This window comes from Ursus maritimus, unplaced genomic scaffold, assembly GCF_017311325.1.
Source record: "Ursus maritimus isolate PB19 unplaced genomic scaffold, ASM1731132v1 scaffold_1, whole genome shotgun sequence".
NCBI lineage: Eukaryota > Metazoa > Chordata > Mammalia > Carnivora > Ursidae > Ursus > Ursus maritimus.
In genome coordinates this window covers 7,616,834-7,634,684 of record NW_024423343.1, presented here as the reverse complement: position 1 = coordinate 7,634,684, position 17,851 = coordinate 7,616,834, and the positions used below count along the sequence as shown (strand labels likewise).

Here is a 17,851-nt window from a genome sequence, read left to right as displayed (position 1 = left end):
TCCCTCCTTCGCCCTGGACAGTCATCCTGCCCCTGCCACCCCCAAAAACAGGACAGCAAAGAGGAACGGACACTGGAAGAGCAGAAGAGAGAAGACCCCAGCTCTGCTGGGTCCCAAGATCACCAACCAGCCCCCCCAGAAGCGGTCACGTCTCTCTGACACACTTGCTCCAGGGAGAGGAACAGCATTGCACAGCCAGGACATGGGTGCGAGCGAGAAGAGGCAGCAGACCGGGCCCCCACCCCCGCACAGGAGGAGCCAACAGGGGAGGGGGGACCCCAGGATTGCCTTGGACAGATGGAGCCTGGTGCACAGGAGGCGGGGAATTCACCTCCGGAGCCGGAAGAGGGGCAGTGCTGATCATTCATTTCTTCAGTTGCTGAGCAAATACAGTGTGTCAGGCTCTGTCCTAGGTGCTGGGGACACCGCAGTGACGAGGCACAAAGCCCTGCTCCCTGGCAGCAGACAGACGACAAATAACCCAGCGCCCAGCTGCAGATGGCTTGAACCCGATTATTGGGGAATCTCGACTCGGCGGGAAATAGATTTGAAACAATTTCATTTTTCCAGGCACTGCCTCGGCTGTGCTGGGCGGAGGCTGCGTTCCCGCGGCAAGGGGCAGCTCCCCGCCAACATCTGGCCAGATTCTGAGCCTTCTCCACCTGCCAGCTTAGAATCTTCTCTTTCTGGGCAGTGTCCACTGAAGCTCCAGTTTCTCCGTTTCTCGCTTGATGCAAAACTCTTCTCGCCTCCCTGTGCTCCGGTGGAGCTTCAGAAACTCTGTGGGGGCGGCAGGGTGGGCAGAGGGCTCCCCTCACCCTCAGTTCTCCACTGTTGGGTAGGGAGAGAGGAAGGGGGGCCTGCTCCTGATGTGCCTGGGCCAGGGAGCTCCAAAACCACAGTGCCTTTTCGATGAACAGTCCCAGGGGTCTGGGAGGAAGAGGGTAGGGGTTGAATGGCTCACAGTCCATGCTGTAAGGCCCCTGATTTTCTTTGGCGGTGGTGGGGCTCTCACCCTGAGGTGAGCTGGGGCAGGAAGGGCGGTAAACAGACCAGCAGCTCTGGGTCTTTTTACTCCTCCCACCGCACACCTTGAAGACCAACCGAGGCAGAAGGCGGCTCAGAGGCTCTGGCCTGGCCCGCCTGGCTTTGGCAGGATCCAAGCAGCCGAGGGACTGAGGTGCCCGATGTGCAGGAAGTTCGCTCCTCCTGGAGGAATGCCCCGGTGGGAACGGCCACAGGGGGTTCGCTCCAGGCCTTCATCCCTTCAGCTTGGATGCCCGCTCCAAGGATAGCCTGCAGTGTTGGCCTCTCCACCCAGAGGCCTGTGAGGCTTTCCACCCACCTTCTCTGCTTTCTGGGCCCCCTACCCTGGTGGCTCTTTCTTGGAACCACAAATAATTTCCTTTGGACACTTTCTCAAACCTCTGTTTATGCTTCATGCACAGCCCATGTTGAGTGAACACCCTCTCTGCCAAGAATCTGCGATCATGGATAAAAACGTAGATATACCCTATCTAGATACACATCCTATCTAGAGGGATAGGTAGTCTGAAGAATACAAGTAATTTCCAGCTTCACAGTAGTCCCTCACAATAACCCTACTCAGACACTATTTCATGGCATTCCTGAACCAGAGGCATGATCTTCATGAGGGGTGGTGGTAACCAGGGAGGGGGAAGGGGGCATATACAGTGGTGGGGGGGGGTGTTGAGCTGGGTCTTGAGGGGCAGAAGCCACCCCCCGGCTCTGATTTATAGCATGTGCTGATTTCCGTGGTGTAAATACTCCCACTGTGGCTGCTTTCAGGTTACCAAGGTGATGCAAGTGCAGACTTGGGAAGAGATGCCGATCTTCAGCTCTCAGGAGCCAGGATCCACTGGGTGGGTGGAATGTCAGTGGACTTCCAGGAGTTCCACAAACTTCTTTGTGGCCACTGCCTAGAGAGCTGGGGGAGAACCAAAATGATGGGACATCTCAGTGATCAAGGGGGAAGAGGGTTTCAGGGAGGAAAAAGAGGTCGTGCTCACTCTCTGCTGCCTGGTGGCATAGAAGGAAGAACCTGGAGAAGCTACTGGACTTGGCTGCTCCCCACCCCCCCTCCCCACTCACCCATCAAGACTAGGACCCCTGACTCAAGGCTATCTCTGTAGGTCTGGGGCTCTGTCTTATGAAGGGGGGCAGGTTCCCATCAGAGTCGCAAAAGGAGAAGGGGCTGCAGAAGAAAGGGTAATACATTATGTGGGCGACGTCATGACAGAATCCGCTCTGGGAAGGCACCAGGCCTGCCAAAGCCACCCTGGGTCACCAGCATGAATTGGGGTGCCAAGATTCTCTCTCTCTCTCTTTTTTTTTTTTTTTTTTTTTGGCCCCAGGACATTCTGTGGGGCAGAAGGGCACCTCCTCTCTGCCCCAGGTGGGAGCTTGGTCTCAGGAGAGCTCCTCATTTATGGCCCTTCCCATGAGACTCCAGAAGATTCCCTCCTGCCAGATCAGGGTCATAGCAACTGAGAACAATGCTGGACAGGCCTAGCGAGCGCTGCATAGGGGCAGGGGGTCTGGGAGAGCGTCAGAAGCTGCTGGGGCCTGGCCGACCCAAACTGGGCCACTGGTGGGGCCTTTCATGTCCGCCTTCCTCTCCGGGCCTGCCTTTGCCTCTTCCCACCCCACTACCCCCAGTGCGGCAATTACGGCGCTAATTAGGGCGCTTTGATCATCTTTAGAAATGGCTACATGGGGGAGAGACGCTGCCAAGCAATTAGGGGCAGAGGGGCTGGGAGCTTGGGCACCTCCTCAGGGGGTGGGGCTGCTGAGGACCCGCGGACACCCCCTGCCCTCCTCTCTCCAGGAGTATGTGCCCCCAGCATAGCCATAAACTCCTCAGGGAGTAGAGGCAGATGGGACCCCCCCCCATCCAAGCCCTGGAGATGGGGCCAGCCCCTACCCACCGGCCCCCCTCTGCCTGGCCCCCAGCCCAACCGTCAGCTCTTCTGGCCTGTCCAGCCCGCTTTGATGGAGCCGCAGAAACAAGGGCTCCTTTGACAGAAGGGGGGCCTCAGAGCCGGGACTGTGAAACTTCAAAGGTGAGGGTCGTGCCCACTACCCCGATCCCTCCCCCAACCCTGGCCCCCCTCCCGAGTACCCCCCCAGTCTGTCCTCTATATAGCCCCCCAAGCCCCATTCCCCTGTGGGCTCCCGGGAGTTAAGGGCCAGGTGAGGGGCCGCCTGAGGGAAGTGGGTGATTTTGATGAGAATAGGAGAATAGTCAGGTGATTTGGGGGACAAGAATTCAGTGCCCAGGGGCAGAAAGGCAGTGGGAGGCAGACACCGAAGGATAAGCACCTGGAGGGTGGACCCCAAGGGGGAAGGAGGACAGGGTCGCTTGGCCCGGCTCCTGGTCATCATGCTGCTGTCCATGCTGCTGCTGCTGCTGCCCCTCCCAACCCCCTGGTCTATCCGAGGGCACCCACTGTATACGCGTCTGCCCCCCAGCACCCTGCAAGGTGAGCCTGGGCTGTTCTGAGGGTGCGGCCGAGGTGGGAGGAGCACAGAGGAAGTGGGTCCGGGGCAGGGGAGCATGACCTTGCCACTCCCACTCATCGGGAGCTTTGGCCCCTTCTGCCCACCCTGCAGGGGGAAGGGGCCAGGAACTGAGGCACAGGTGGGCGAGGAAGAGGGAGGACAAGGGTGCAGAGGGAAGGGGACCTGGCAAGCACCCCCAGAGGGTGTGCTTTAGGGAAGGTTCTGGGCTTAGCAGGAGGAAGGGGTCCAGGGTGGCATCTCCTTGGCTATCTGGGCCCAAAGGTGGGCAGCTTGACCACCGTTATTTTGTCAAGAAGCCTGAGTTTTGTGATGTTTCTACCTTTGGGGTGCTCTTTTTCCTTCAAGGACTTAAGGAAAGTCCCCTTTCAGAGATTCCAGCCCAGCTCAGTTGAATTAGAGAGAGCTCTTGGGTTGAGAATTCGGGGCCACCTGCTCTGAGTGCTGGGCCCTGGGGCCCTGGGGCTCTCTGTCCTCCCCATTCTGGCCTGGTGCTCCCGGAGCCCCACCTCCTTCCCCTGTCTCCCAAGGCGGGCTCAGGGCTGGAGCCCGAGGTTCTTCCCCAACCGTGCTTGACTTGTGCCCCATGTCCCAGCAGCTCTATCAGCCCAGGGCACGAAAGCATTGCAGGCTGCCCAGAGAAGCGCCCAGTGGGCAGTGAATCGCGTGGCCATGGAGATCCAGCACAGACTGCATGAGTGCAGAGGCTGTGCCAATCATACCGTCCCATGTCCCGGTGAGCTGACACTGACGACCCTGGGCCCGGTCTCCTGTCCTCCCTATCTCTTCCCTTCACCTCTTGGGGACAGAAACTAGGTGGGGACTGCCACCGAGACAATGCTGATGAAGGTCTCACCAAGTGGAAAGGGCACGCCAGGCACAGGGCACAGCTTGTGCAAAGGCAGGAGAGCAGAAGGAGTCTGGGCTCGATTGGTGACCAGTGAGAAGTTCATGGCTGCTGAACTCGACCCTGACTGCTGGGGGGTAGAGTAACAGAGGGGAGCGGTAGGGCAGAGAGAGGGCCCAGGCTCTGCCTGGGGTGCAGGGAGGGTGGGAGGCTAGCCCCCAGGCTCAGAGGTGCGTGTCTCAGCAGGCCCCGGGCGTCCCAGGCCGCAGGCCCCCCTCCTCCAGGATCCCGCTGAGCCAGGTGAGGCCGAAAGGGCTCAAGCGGGCAGGGCGGAAGGCAGGGTGAACCCTGGAGGGGCCTCGATGGTGAGGGCGGCCAGGGTTTGTCCCTTGTAACGCAGATGCCACCTTTCTAGGGTCGTGTGGGCAGAGGCGCCCGAGCACTGTCAACGTGACGCGTGCCCACGGCCGCATTGTTGGGGGTAGCGCTGCACCGCCCGGGGCCTGGCCCTGGCTGGTGAGGCTGCAACTCGGAGGGCAGCCTCTGTGCGGCGGCGTCCTGGTGGCGGCGTCCTGGGTGCTCACCGCGGCGCACTGCTTCGCGGGGTACGTTGGAGCCCAGGCCCCTGACCAGCCCACATCCCCGGTGCGTGGTCAGACTCTTCCGGGGTCGTCTGGCGGGCGACACGCGGGAAGGCCGGTCTCTGCTGCCCCCTGGCGGCGGCCACCGCCCTCCCCGGCTTCCGGCCTCAAGGCGCCCACGCCGCGCACCCTGGGCGCGGTATCTGGGGGCGGGGGGGCGCTCCGCCCGGCTAGTGGACCTACTAGGGGCCACCGCCTCTCCCCGCCCCACCCTCTCTGCCCCGCGAGAAACAGCGGAGAAAGAGAGAGTCCGGAGTGCGAACCTGCGGCGTGGTGCCGGTGGGCGGAGTGCGGGGTCTCCAGGGGACTCTTTTCACCCTTGTCCTGCGCATCACCCCGCCGCTCGTCCCGCAGCGCCCCGAACGAGCTTCTGTGGACGGTGACGCTGGCCGAGGGGACTGGGGGGGAGCAAGCGGAGGAGGTGCCGGTGAACCGCATCTTGCCCCACCCCAAGGTGAGAGGGCAGCCCCCAGGCTCTCGGAGTTGGGAACAGCACCCCCACCCCACGCTTCACTGACACTGCGCCGCCACCCCCTCCGCAGTTTGACCCGCGGACCTTCCACAACGACCTGGCCCTGGTGCAGCTGTGGACGCCGGTGAGCCGGGCAGGGGCAGGGGCAGTGCGCCCTGTGTGCCTGCCCCAGGGGACCCGGGAGCCCCCAGCCGGCACCGCTTGCGCCATCGCGGGCTGGGGGGCCCTCTTCGAAGGTATGGGGCAGACCGGGGCCTAGGTGAGCCGCTAGTGTGAGCGGGAAGAATGGGGGGCTAGGGTAGTGGAGTTTGGGAAGGCCAGGAGTAGGGAACCTGACCCAGGGTTGAACGCCTTTGCAAAATGCTGTCTGATCTTGCAAAGGGGGAGGAATCAAGGAGGGAGGTGGGAGAGGAAACCTTCTTCGTGAGGCCCCTGCCCTCCAGGCCTGAGCCCCCTCCCCTGCTTCCCTGTAGACGGGCCTGAGGCTGAGGCGGTGAGAGAGGCCCGAGTGCCCTTGCTCAGCGCTGACACCTGCAAAAGGGCCCTGGGGCCCGAGCTGCACCCCAGCAGCATGCTCTGTGCCGGCTACCTGGCCGGGGGCATCGACTCGTGCCAGGTATGAGCCCTGATTGATCTTAGGATGCTGGGTGGGCTGCTCCCCAGGGACAGGACAGCTTCTTCCCTTCCCCAGTCTGGCTGTCACTCAACTTATCTGAGCTTCTATGTTCCCATTGCTAAATTGGGTACAAGAGTAGCACTTCCATGAGAACTCAGAGCTGCCTTACCCTGCCAAGTGTCAGGCTGGCAAATGAGAGGGGCAGGTCAATGTAGTACCCTCTCTTCTGGCTCCGGTCCCGCAGGGTGATTCTGGAGGCCCCCTGACCTGTTCTGAGCCTGGCCCCCACCCCAGGGAGGTCCTGTACGGAGTCACCTCCTGGGGGGATGGATGCGGAGAGCCAGGGAAGCCCGGGGTCTACACACGTGTGGCCGTGTTCAAAGATTGGCTTCAGGAGCAGATGAACGGTGAGCGCCCCGTTCCTATTCACCTCTCCCTGGAGTGGCCTGCTCACAGACCTTGGGACGAGCCGGTCTTCACCCCTCCGGCCCCCAGCCCCTGACTGCGTCGGCAAAGCCTGCATCCCTTGGGGGGAAGGCTGCGGGGGGCTAGGGCCCGAAGCCGGGGCTGAGTTGGCCGCCGCCGCCCCCTGCAGCAGCCGCCTCCAGCCGGGAGCCCAGCTGCAGGGAGCTGCTGGCCTGGGACCCGCCCGGGGAGCCGCCGGCAGACGCCGCACCGCCCTGCGCCTTCTACGCCCGCCTGTGCCCCGGGCCAGCGGTCGCCTGTGCGCGTCTGGCGCACCAGCAGTGCCTGCAGCGCCGGAGGCGATGCGGTCAGTCCAGTTCACAGGGCTGGGCCGGGGGAGCAGGGGGCCCGGCCCACGTCTGACCGCCGCTCCCGCCCTTGTGCCGCCCGCAGAGCTGCGCTCGCTGGCGCACACCCTGCTGGGCCTGCTGCGGGGCGCTCAGGAGCTGCTCGGCCCCGGCCCAGGGATGCGGCGCCTGGCCCCGTCCCCGGCTCGCCCCGCTCTGTCGCTCTTGGAGCCTCCCAGACACCCCTCCCGCGAGCAGCGGGTGCACCCAGGTATCCCGCGCCTTCACATTCCAGCCCCAGCACCCCCCAGCACCAACTGCGCGGCGGAGGCGATCCCCTAACGCTGCGTCTCCCCAGGATCGCGGGCTGCAGGCGCTCGGTTCCCGAAGCGGAGGCCAGAGCCGCGCGAGGAAGCGAACGGTAATGACGCCCCCTGCCGGCCTTTGCCGGGAGAGTAGCAGGCCAAGGGCTGGCGAGGCCCTGAGGGGATTCTTGGGGCAGCCGGCAGACTCGCTCTCCCCACCTGACCCCCGCGCAGTAGGGAGGATGACGCTTTGGGGGCACTTGTGGCTTTGGGCCCCCCTCAGTGTCAACAGAGACCATCTGCTTTGTGTTATCACTTAACCTCTCTGATCCTCAGTTTCCCATCCGTAGCATGAGGAGAAATCCGCCCCCTGGGAGGCTCATCCTGAGGTTCTGGTGGGAATCCCACTCCCAGCTCGTTGCTGGTGCCAGTTTTCTGCTATTCCCAGGACCTCTCTCCTTTCTGCAGGCTGCCCTGGGCTGGAGAGCCTGCAACAGAAGTTGACCACCCTTCAAGGGACCCATGCCTGGATCCTACAGGTCCCATCAGAGCACTTGGCCATGGACTTTCATGAGGTAGGTCCTCAGGCTTCCCACATTCACTCACAGTGGCCTCAGAAGGCTGACCTGGGTCAGCCCTGGTGAGTAGGGAGACAGAAGGGGCACCCTCCACAGGACGAGGGAGGACCTACCCCCCAGCAGCTTGGGGTGGAAGTGGGGGTGTCTTGGGGGAAAGGGGTGGAAAGGGCAGCTGTATGTAAGCTGGGGTGCTGGGTGGATGTGAAAGTGTGGGGGGGAGGTGTGAGTGGAAGGGCATGTGGGGGTGTAAGTGAGCAGGAAGTGTGCAGGTTTGGGGGGTAAGGGGGGAGTGGATCTGAGTGAGAGTTTCTGGGGGCCAGGAGGAGGCGGACTAAGAGCTGGGTTGTGGGGCCCTGAGCACCCTCCTCCTTCTGCAGGTCCTGGCAGATCTGGGTTCCAAGACGCTGACTGGCCTCTTCCGAGCCTGGGTGCGGGCAGGCTTGGGGGGCCAGCATGTAGTCTTCGGCGGTCTGGTAGGCCTGGAGCCAGCCACGATGGCTCGCAGCCTCCCCCGGTTGCTGGTGCAGGCCCTGCAGGCCTTCCGTTTGGCCGCCCTGGCAGAGACAGAGGGACCCCAGATGGGTGCAAGGCAGAGCCAGGGACTGGGGAGGAAGGGGCACCCCCCACTCAGTCCTCAGATTTCTCCAGCCAGGGGACCATGAACCATGTCTGGTCCCCCAACCCCTGGTCAGGACCTACTGCTCCAAGGGGCTCCTGTGATGACAAACTGTCACAGCCACAGCTGATTGGGTGTGTGGGGCAGGAGGCCTGGGTCCATGTGTCTTCCCACATGTGCCATCAGAAAATCACGGCTGCTTTAATAAACATTATTTATGACCTACAGAGATAACTCTGGAGCTTTCTTGGGATGAGAACTGGGTGGGTGGACATTAGACAGGGCCAGACAGGGCCCAGCCTCCAGAAGCAGTTGGCAGAGGTCACAAAGACACTGGAGAGAGGCTGCTAAGCCCCCATTTCCCCATACTTGTCTTCCCCCCAAGAAACGGCAACAGCTGACCTGTCACCACTCCCCTACCCGTGGCTGACCAGCACAGCCCCCAGTGCCCAGTGCCTCTACCCAGCCCCCACCCCTACTGCTAGTTGTGGGGAGTTGCAGCCTGGGATCTTTGCCTCATGTCCTTGAGCTCCTGCCTGGCAGCCAGTCCCCCTCCCCACCCCCTGGTCACCTGCCTTGGGTTTTCTACCACAAAGCCATGCCCAGAAGTGTCAGATTGCATTTCCGGCTGCGACTTCCCTTTGCACTCCACCCCTCCTCCCCTGCACCTGTCCCCTCTCCAATCCTCCCACATTCCCCAGCCCTGTAGACTGGAGGGGCAGCCACAAGACCCAGTCAGAGAGACAGGATGGAGGGGCCAGTGTTAACGCTGGGACTGCTGGCTATACTGGTTGTGTGTGGTAAGAGTGGACATCACCCTGCCCTGAAGGGTCCCTCAGGACTCGCACCCAGGGCCCCTACTGCATGGTTCCCTCCCACCCCTCCTACCTGGTGCTCCCTCCTTTAGCATCAGGCCCAACCCCCCACCCCCACTGCCATTTCTCCCTGGAGGGATTGACCACCAGGACCCCTTCCTGGGCAGTGGTTGGATCCCCCAGCTGAGCCCAGCCCCATGGCCCAGCAGGAGTCCAGGGCAGCTCCCTTCCCACACCCACCTCCCTGCACCCCATCCCTGTCCCTATCCCTCCCCAGGCAGCTGGGGCCTAAATGAGGAGGAGCGGCTAATTCGGTACCTGTTTGAAGAGAAAAGCTACAACAAGGAGCTCCGGCCTGTGGCACACCAAGGAGAGAGTGTGGAGGTCTCGCTGGCCCTCACGCTCTCCAACCTCATCTCCCTGGTGAGTGGCCCCTCTGAGGCGGGCTGGAGATGGGAGGGCAGGGACAGCTTCCTGGAGGCATGGATGTCTCCCGACTGGGATGGCCACAGAGGAAGCTCCAGGCCCCAGGCTGGGCTATGGTAGCTCCTCCCCAGGGAAGCAGGCTCCCGCATTCTGCAAGCTCAGTGCTGCCCACGGGCCTTGGGCTGATGGCCCTTCCCCTCCAGCTTCAGCTCTGGGGCTGTATCAGACCCATGACACACTTCAGAGGCCATGCGACCTCCTTGCTCCTTGGTCTGCCCACGCCCTCCTGACTGTGAGTGCTTGTGGTAGGAGTCTGGTTAGGCCATGGTTTCCCCTGGGTGGTGGCTGGGAGCAGGTGCCTGGTGAATGCACGTAGGTGAAAGAACCAAGCGGGCCCTGGGGGACAGCCGTCTTGTGTGATTTCAGAAAGAAGTTGAGGAGACCCTCACCACTAACGTATGGATTGAACACGTAAGAATACCCCACTCAGAGCTGGGGGGGGGCAGTGAGGTTGCAGGGCCCAGGCCCCCCTGTGCTTGGGTATCTCCAGAAGGGATCCTCCTGTCCTCCAGGAGGAGCTGGCTCCTACCCACAGGCCGAGATGCTCTTCTCACCACCTTGTATAGCCACTAGCTCAGATAGAGACGTCCAGTAGATTGGGATTCTTCGTCTAGGGGAAAATTGTCACAATATCCTGATGTTATTAGAAGACACTTTCTGCCGCCTGTCAGAAGTTCATAATACAGACACACGGCTTCTATGTCCACAATGGAAATATACTTCCTTGGTTGTGCAGTGTACATTCTACACAACTGTACATGACAGACCTGAGTCCTAATTCTGTACCCACCTCCCCCAAACCTCTTTTGTCACAGCTTCCAGACCCTGTCAGTCTTCCTCTAGGAAAGTGAGGAGAGTGGGGGGCCTGGGCAACAGCAAAGTCTATTGCTGACACCTCTTTTGGGCTTCCAGGGTTGGACAGACAGCCGGCTGCAGTGGGATGCTGAAGAATTTGGAAATATCAGTGTCCTGCGCCTGCCCCCTGACATGCTGTGGCTCCCAGAGATTGTGCTGGAGAACAAGTAGAGCCGCAGCCCTCCCTGGCAGCCCCTCCCCGCTCTGCTCCCCCAACCCTGCCAGTTCCAAGCTGGCTGGCATTCACGGTTGCCCTTGTCTTTGTCCCTCAGCAATGACGGCTCCTTCCAGATTTCCTACTCCTGCAATGTGCTCATCTACCCCTCCGGCTATGTGTACTGGCTGCCGCCCGCCATCTTCCGCTCTTCCTGCCCCATCTCTGTCACCTACTTTCCCTTCGACTGGCAGAACTGCTCTCTCAAGTTCAGGTACAGCCACTTCTCCAGCCACCCCTCACCCCTGCCAGGGACTGAGGGAGGTGCATGAAGCACTGTCAGGCAGAGACCCCCGCTCTGTCCTGATTAGAGCTCCCCCACACCCACGACAGACCCTCTGACCACGAACCTCCTCTACTAGCCTTCCCCACTCCCCGTCACTGCCTGCAGCCAATGGCTGAGGGCCACCCTCTACCCACTGCCCTCCCCAGTTCCCTCAAGTACACGGCCAAGGAGATCACCCTGAGTCTGAAGCAGGAGGAAGAAGAGGGCCGCTTCTATCCCGTGGAGTGGATCATCATCGACCCGGAGGGCTTCACAGGTGCTGGGAGCAGCGGCTGTGGGTGGGCAGGCCCCTCAGACACACAGCTGCGGATACGGTCACACCGACGCCGCCCCCCCCAGGGATGCACGTGTGCACACACACACCCGAAACATGGACCTACAGGCACACAGACTGACAGAGAGACACAGATGGACAGACACACGCCGACCCACAGAGAAACACACACAGATATACTTACTGACACAAGTCTAGCACATCGGAAGGAAAAGAAGTCCAGCCGGAGGGGATTGTGTCCCAAAGGCAGAGACTGGTGCCAGTGCCCCACCCCTTATGCTGTCCAGGCCAGAAGACCCTCCTGGGTCCGGACAGGGTCCCTGGGGATAGATGTCACTGACAGATGAGAAGGGTAGTTAGTCTTCTGTTCCCAGTAAGCCCAGGGGTGTGGTTGCGGCTTTAGTGGGCATCCTAATGTTATGTGTGTCGCCCCCTACCAACAGCCCCGGCCCCCTGCCCCTAACTGTGACCAGGCTCAGATCTCCTATGGGGCCCCCACTGCATGCCCCTGTCTATCAGGGGAGACCTGCATCACACTGGTCCTAAGGCTGCTACCTCCCCAGGGTGTGGAGGGCTAGGCGTTGGTCTTCCGCTCACTGCATCATTACCTATAAGACTTCTTATTTGAACCATACATGGCCTCAGCTTCTACATTTTCCAAGAAGAAGAAAAAAACAACCCCCTCCCAGAGGAGAATTTCCCCTTTGCAGACTGAAACCTCTATCCCAAGCCCTCAGGGGAAAAAACCCACAAACTGAACCCTAACCTTCCTCTGTGTGCCCCCTCAGGCTGGCTCACTCCACCCAGCCCCCAGTCCTGCCCCGAGCCCCGCCCCCCGCCCCCTTGCCTGACCTGACACCAAGGTGCCCTTCCGCCCCCCTCAGAGAACGGGGAGTGGGAGATCGCGCACCGGCCAGCCAGGATCAACGTGGACCCCAGCGTCCCCCCGGACAGTCCGGGCCGCCAGGACGTCACCTTCTACCTCATCATCCGTCGCAAGCCCCTCTTCTATGTCATCAACATCCTGGTGCCTTGCGTGCTCATCTCCTTCATGATCAACCTGGTCTTCTACCTGCCGGCTGACAGTGAGCCTCAGAGCCTGTCCCAGCCCCCCGGCCACCTGGGGCAGCCTCTCCCTCTCCCCGAGGGCGGCTGAGCTTCGGCCTCCCCCGCCCTCCCCTCACTTCCTCCTGGGAGACACAAGGGGGTCACCACACCCCGGTCCAGGCATGAGGGGCCTGTGGCCAGCCAAAAGGGGGGTTTCGTGACCCTGTCCAACATCTCCAAATGGACAGGGCGCCTGGGGGGTCCGTCCCTCTTGGCCCCCGCTTCTGCTTCTCACGGTGGGGTTTCCCAAGGAAGTCCCCTCAAGAGGGAGAACCACGGGACTGTCCCTCTGGCGGAGCAGAGATCAGGTCTGTCCTGGTCACCATGTGTGACCATGGGCCTGGCACACGGAAGGCCATCCACCTTGAACCGGCGGCTGGATAACGGGATCTCTAGGAAGCCAGGCGTGGAGGCGTGCAGTCCATGCTCATCTGGTTCTAGAAGGGCACATGTAAACTGGGCTCTTGGTTTCATAATAGTTTCAGAATATTTACTAGAAGCGAGGCACAGGGAGTCCCAGGGACAAATGCGATCCAGCCTCTGTTGCTGGCCGAGACTGTGAAATGCACAGGACTAGGCTCCTGGCCTGCGGGGTAGGAGAATGGGGGAAGCTTCCCTGGCAGAGGCGGTGCTTGAGCCGGAGATGGGTCCGGGAGGCAGTTTCCAGGGAGAGGAGGGGCCCTGGGTGGGGGACGGGACTGTGGGCCCAGGACCCGCAGTGGCCACCACACAGCATGCTCAAGAGCTCCGGCGGAAGGAGCCGGGTGGTGCCAGGCTAGGGTCTCTGAGTGGAGGCCTAGGAGTTGGGGAAATATGGGCACTCTGAGGCTGCCCTGGAGCTTTCTGTACAGGGGGACACACGCAGACCTGTGACTTTTAGAGGGTTGAGTGGCAGCGAGCTGTCTAACGGTGATAGCTGGTGATCACTGAGCACTGCCCAGTGCCAGGCCGCGCGATGAGCGTTTAACATGCACTCTCTCACTTGGTCCTCACAGCATTTGGAAGCTGTGAAAACCGAGGCACAGAGAGGTTAGGCTACTTGCCTAAGGTCACCCAGCCAGTAAATGGCAGAGCCGGGATTTGAACCCACGTGTTCTAGCTCCGTAGCCCACGCTGTTCATCGGGGTGCCGTGGCTTTGTGAACAGCGGTGCAGGGGTCGCAGTGGGACCACTGGGCCGAAGGCCAGAGGTGGCAGCTAAGTCCGGGGCTCCCCCAGGTGGCGAGAAGACGTCAGTGGCCATCTCAGTGCTCCTGGCTCAGTCTGTCTTCCTGCTGCTCATCTCCAAGCGGCTGCCCGCCACGTCCATGGCCATCCCCCTCATTGGCAAGTGAGTGATGCCTGGGCCACGCCATGCCTCCCCCAGCCCCCTCCCCTGCCCTGCCACACCCCACCGTGGCCCGCGGGCTCCAGGCTGAGCGTGCGCCTACAGGTTCCTGCTCTTCGGCATGGTGCTGGTGACCATGGTCGTGGTGATCTGCGTCATCGTGCTCAACATCCACTTCCGCACGCCCAGCACCCACGTGCTGTCTGAGGGGGTCAAGAAGGTGAGGGCTCTCGGCCAGAAGCTGGAGACCGTCGGGCTGTCCCTCTACAGGAGAGCAGGGAAAGCCCCCCGTGGCATGTTTGCATGGGCGACTGCCACCCCTTGCAGCCGAAGTGCCACATGCTGCTACCCACGCCGCGTGGACGACTCTCCCAGTGCACTGTCACTCGAAAGGAGCCGGACACAAAGGAGCACAGGCTGCATGGTCTCCTCTTCGTGAAGTTCAAGGACAGGCAAAACTAGCCTTTAGCGATAGAAGTCAGGAGGGTGGTCCCCCTAGGGGTGGGTAGGGTGTGACGGGAGGAGGCACGAGGGACCCTTTGGGACCGTGTTAGAGATCTCCTCTGGGGGGTGTTTACACGGTTGAATGCACCTGTAAAAATTCGTCTAACTCTGCACTTCAGGGCGGCTTGTTCTACCGTGTGTTCGCTCCACCCCGATTAAAGAGAAGATAAAGGATGTGGGGACGGTGTGCCCAGGAGGGGTGTCCTTGCCTCTCAGCCACGGCAGGGCCGCTAGCTGTTCTGGGATGGCAGAGGATGTTTTAGCAACTGGTTTAGGCTTCAGCATTTGAAGAAGAGCGCTCCGCATTTGGGGCCTTGTTCTTACTTTTTCATTTTTCATATATAATTCATTTTGAACAAATGAGTTCTGCTTTGTGCGGTGAGTAATGAGGGAGAGTTGGAAGCAAGACAAGTGTCCGTCAGGAGGGGATCGGGGGAATTGGTGACAGCATGACTCGGGAGTCCTCTGCGGCAGCCCGGAACGGAGTCGCAGATGTTTTGATGTGTGAAGGTGACCCCATGCCTGTAAAACAACCTTCCCTTCCTGTGTCCCCCTGACCTGCCACAGCTCTTCCTGGAGACCCTGCCCGAACTCCTGCACATGTCCCGCCCAGCAGAGGATGGGCCCAGCCCAGGGCCTCTCATCCGGAGGAGCAGCTCCCTGGGCTACATTTCCAAGGCCGACGAGTACTTCTTGCTCAAGTCCCGAAGCGACCTCATGTTTGAGAAGCAGTCCGAGCGGCACGGGCTGGCCCGGCGCCTCACCACTGCACGTGGGTCCCCGGTGGCTTGGGAGTGCGGCCCATCCGTGGGAGGTGGGCTGGCAGCAGGCCTCATGCCCACCTGTGGCCTGGTCTCCGCAGGCCGGCCCCCCGCAGGGTCTGAGCAAGCCCAGCAGGAGCTCTTCAGCGAGCTGAAGCCAGCCGTGGATGGGGCCAACTTCATCGTCAGCCACATGAGGGACCAGAACAGTTACAACGAGGTGAGGAGCCACAGGTAGCCTATGCGTAGGGTGTCTCCTGTCTTCAAGGGGCTCGGTTCCCCTCAGAGACACATACCCACTGAGGTGAAGGAGTTCACGGTGGGTGCAGACTCCAGGCCCCCCGGGAGGCAGAGGCCCTACCCAGAAGCCCCCGGCAGCTCACAGCACACAGCCTTCGCTCGGGCACAGGCACGTAGCTCCCTTAGGGCCCTTCTTTGTCACCATGCCCAGCCATTTTTTGTCCCTGCTCAACTCCAAGTCTGATACTCCAGATGCAAGCAGACGTTGAAAAGGCAGCCTTAGGTGGTTTTCAATATTATATACTTTTAAAACCTCTCTCTTGAGAAAGGGCCCCCGTTTTCTGGGAGGGGTGAAGAAGGAGGAGAGGGGACAATGTACCCTCCTCAGCCCCCTGAGAGAGGCTCCTGGCACCCCAGCTCTTCTTCAGCCCCTGGAGCCCTGAAGTGGGGTGAGGAGGGAGGCTGTGACCACTCTTGGTCTCCTGGACAGAGACCCTAGCTTCAGGGGTCCTGGGCCCTGCTGGGGACACTCCAGCCTATCCCATCTGGTGCAAGCCTGAGGCAACCCCCACAGATACACCAAGGCCATGCCTCTGTCATTGGGCCCCCAGCTTGGGGTGTGGGCCCGTGGTTTGAGAGCCTCCCTCAAGCCACTGTCCCTGCCTCCTTGCCCCCAGGAGAAGGACTGCTGGAACCGAGTGGCCCGCACAGTCGACCGACTCTGCCTGTTTGTGGTGACGCCCATCATGGTGGTGGGCACGGCCTGGATCTTCCTGCAGGGGGCCTACAACCAGCCTCCACCCCAGCCCTTCCCCGGGGACCCCTTCTCCTACCACGAGCAGGACAAGCGCTTCATCTAGAATAGGCCTGCCTGCCCTGCTGGCCCAGCTCCCGGGCAGCGTCGGGTGGGGCCTTTGGCCTAAGAGGGATGGGGAGGGGGGGCTAGTTGTGTGGACAGGGATGTCTGAGAAAGGACAAGCCCTTCCTGGGGAGGCCAACTTCTGACCCTGAGGCTTGAGTGCAGCTGATCCTGCAAGGCTGGGGCAGGAAGAGCTGGGCTTTCCTGAGATTAAGGAAGGAAGGGGGAAGCCCCCCTCAGCCGCAGGTCCTCTGCAGCTAAAGACAGGAGCCTCCGAGGAGGTCTAAGAGTGGACATCAGCTGGGGGTCGGGGTGGGACAATTTGGGGGGAGAAGGGGGCTGGCTCAGGGGTCAGGGATGATGTCACTCAAGCTGGGACCCCTCTGAGGAGTCAGAAAGGCAGAGGCCTTTTCTTGCCTCTCCTTCCCTGGGTGGGGGTAGAGCAGGTGGAGTCCTGTGTCTTCACTTCCCTGTTCCTCCAGCCACCCTCCTCTCAACAACCCCTCAGCCTTGGGCTTCTGAGGCCCCACCTGGGGCTGAGGTAGGGACCCCTTCCTCTCAGAGCTCTTAAGGAAGAGGGTTTCAGCAGAGGTGGGAGCGCCAGGGTTACAAAATGGCCTTCCCCAGCCCTTTCTGCCTGGGTAACTTAGTCTGGGTCCCTCAGGGAAGCCAAGGACTGGGATGGAAGGGCCAGGCTCAACACCCACAGAGACCAAAGGTCAGCTTGTCAACCTTAGGTCACGTGCACAATCCTAGAGCCCCAGAACTCAGCCTTCCCCCAAGGAGTGTCCCCTCTTGGGCAACTATTCTCCTCCCCAAAGTAGGGTTTCCATACAATATTTGGGACATATTTTTACTAAAAAAATATTCATTGTTTTTCTGAAATGCAAACTTAACTGGGCATCCTGTTTTGTTTTGTTTTGTTTTGTTTTGTTTTTGGGGGTGTGAGGCAGAGAAAGAATCTTAAGCAGGCTCCACACCCAGGGCTCAATCTCACAGCCCTGAGATCATGACCTGAGCTGAAATGAAGAGTCAGAGCTCAACCGACTGACCCACCCAGACACCCCAGAATCCTGTATCATTATTTACTAAATTTGACAACTATACCCTAAAGGGAGCCCCCAACAATCCTATCCCAAGGGCCAAAGTCTGAGGCTGCAGATGCTGGGAAAATGGCAGCCTACCTCCAAGATGCCCCAGCGATCCCCACCTCCAGGTATTCACACCCTGTGTAGCCCACTCCCACACTGCACCAGGCTTGATCTGTGTGACCGACAGAATGAGGCGGAAGTGACAGCGTGTCGCTTCTGAGATAAGGCTCTATAAGACATTGCAGCATCTCCCTGGCTCCCGCTCCATTGCTCTTGCTTTCAGCTGGATCTCTCACTTTGGGGAAACCAGCTGGCATGGGGAACAATCCTGTGGAGAGACCTGGCAAGGACCTCAGGCCCTCTACCTGCAGCCTCATGAGTGACCTTGGAAGTCAGTCCTCCAGCCCCAGTTGGGCCTTCAGATGAGATCACGACCCTGGTCAACATCTTGGGTGCAGCCCGATGAGTTCTTGAGCCAGAGCCACCCAGCTAAGCTTCTCCTGGATTCCTGACCCTCAGAAACCATGTGGGATAGCATATGTTTGTTGCTTTAAGAGACAAAGTTTTGGGGTGCTTTGTTACACTACAGGGCTATCTGGGGTGAGCCACTCTCATCTCTTAGGTTCGGTTTTCTCATCAACAAAATGTGTAAGTCCTGTTTGTGAG

At 60.6% G+C, this 17,851-nt stretch overlaps 2 protein-coding genes across 5 annotated transcripts; both read left to right on the top strand.

Moving 5' to 3' along the window:
• Positions 1-3,212: 3,212 nt before the first annotated feature.
• On the top strand, positions 3,213-8,592 carry PRSS56 (serine protease 56). Its single transcript, XM_040637109.1, has 13 exons — positions 3,213-3,503; positions 4,139-4,246; positions 4,634-4,687; positions 4,803-4,992; positions 5,383-5,482; positions 5,571-5,736; positions 5,974-6,116; positions 6,361-6,523; positions 6,712-6,888; positions 6,975-7,139; positions 7,227-7,289; positions 7,642-7,748; positions 8,129-8,592. Exons 1-13 carry the CDS (start codon positions 3,404-3,406, stop codon positions 8,411-8,413), a joined length of 1,821 nt encoding a protein of 606 aa, XP_040493043.1. The 5' UTR covers positions 3,213-3,403; the 3' UTR covers positions 8,414-8,592.
• A 523-nt stretch (positions 8,593-9,115) lies between these two features.
• Positions 9,116-16,376, top strand: CHRND (cholinergic receptor nicotinic delta subunit). 4 transcript variants are annotated; one of them, XM_040637082.1, is made up of 12 exons: positions 9,116-9,167; positions 9,460-9,605; positions 10,035-10,079; positions 10,581-10,690; positions 10,796-10,951; positions 11,170-11,279; positions 12,182-12,382; positions 13,622-13,733; positions 13,836-13,950; positions 14,802-15,006; positions 15,097-15,215; positions 15,913-16,376. In XM_040637082.1, exons 1-12 carry the CDS (start codon positions 9,116-9,118, stop codon positions 16,093-16,095), a joined length of 1,554 nt encoding a protein of 517 aa, XP_040493016.1. In that variant the 3' UTR covers positions 16,096-16,376. The 4 variants fall into 4 exon arrangements, with proteins under 4 accessions (XP_040493016.1, XP_040493022.1, XP_040493028.1 ...); XM_040637088.1 differs by lacking the exon at positions 10,035-10,079; XM_040637094.1 differs by lacking the exons at positions 9,116-9,167; positions 9,460-9,605; positions 10,035-10,079 and having other exon boundaries at positions 10,609-10,676.
• Positions 16,377-17,851: the final 1,475 nt, after the last annotated feature.

Excerpts from the sequence above, each read along its gene's own strand:
- PRSS56 (XM_040637109.1), top strand. The coding sequence starts at position 3,404 with ATGCTGCTGTCCATGCTGCTGCTGCTGCTGCCCCTCCCAACCCCCTGG. Across the intron at positions 3,504-4,138 it reads GCCCCCCAGCACCCTGCAAG|CTCTATCAGCCCAGGGCACG; the intron begins GTGAGCCTGGGC and ends ATGTCCCAGCAG. Across the intron at positions 6,117-6,360 it reads GGGGCATCGACTCGTGCCAG|GGTGATTCTGGAGGCCCCCT; the intron begins GTATGAGCCCTG and ends CCGGTCCCGCAG.
- CHRND (XM_040637082.1), top strand. The coding sequence starts at position 9,116 with ATGGAGGGGCCAGTGTTAACGCTGGGACTGCTGGCTATACTGGTTGTG. Across the intron at positions 10,691-10,795 it reads GAGATTGTGCTGGAGAACAA|CAATGACGGCTCCTTCCAGA; the intron begins GTAGAGCCGCAG and ends TTTGTCCCTCAG. Across the intron at positions 13,951-14,801 it reads TGTCTGAGGGGGTCAAGAAG|CTCTTCCTGGAGACCCTGCC; the intron begins GTGAGGGCTCTC and ends GACCTGCCACAG.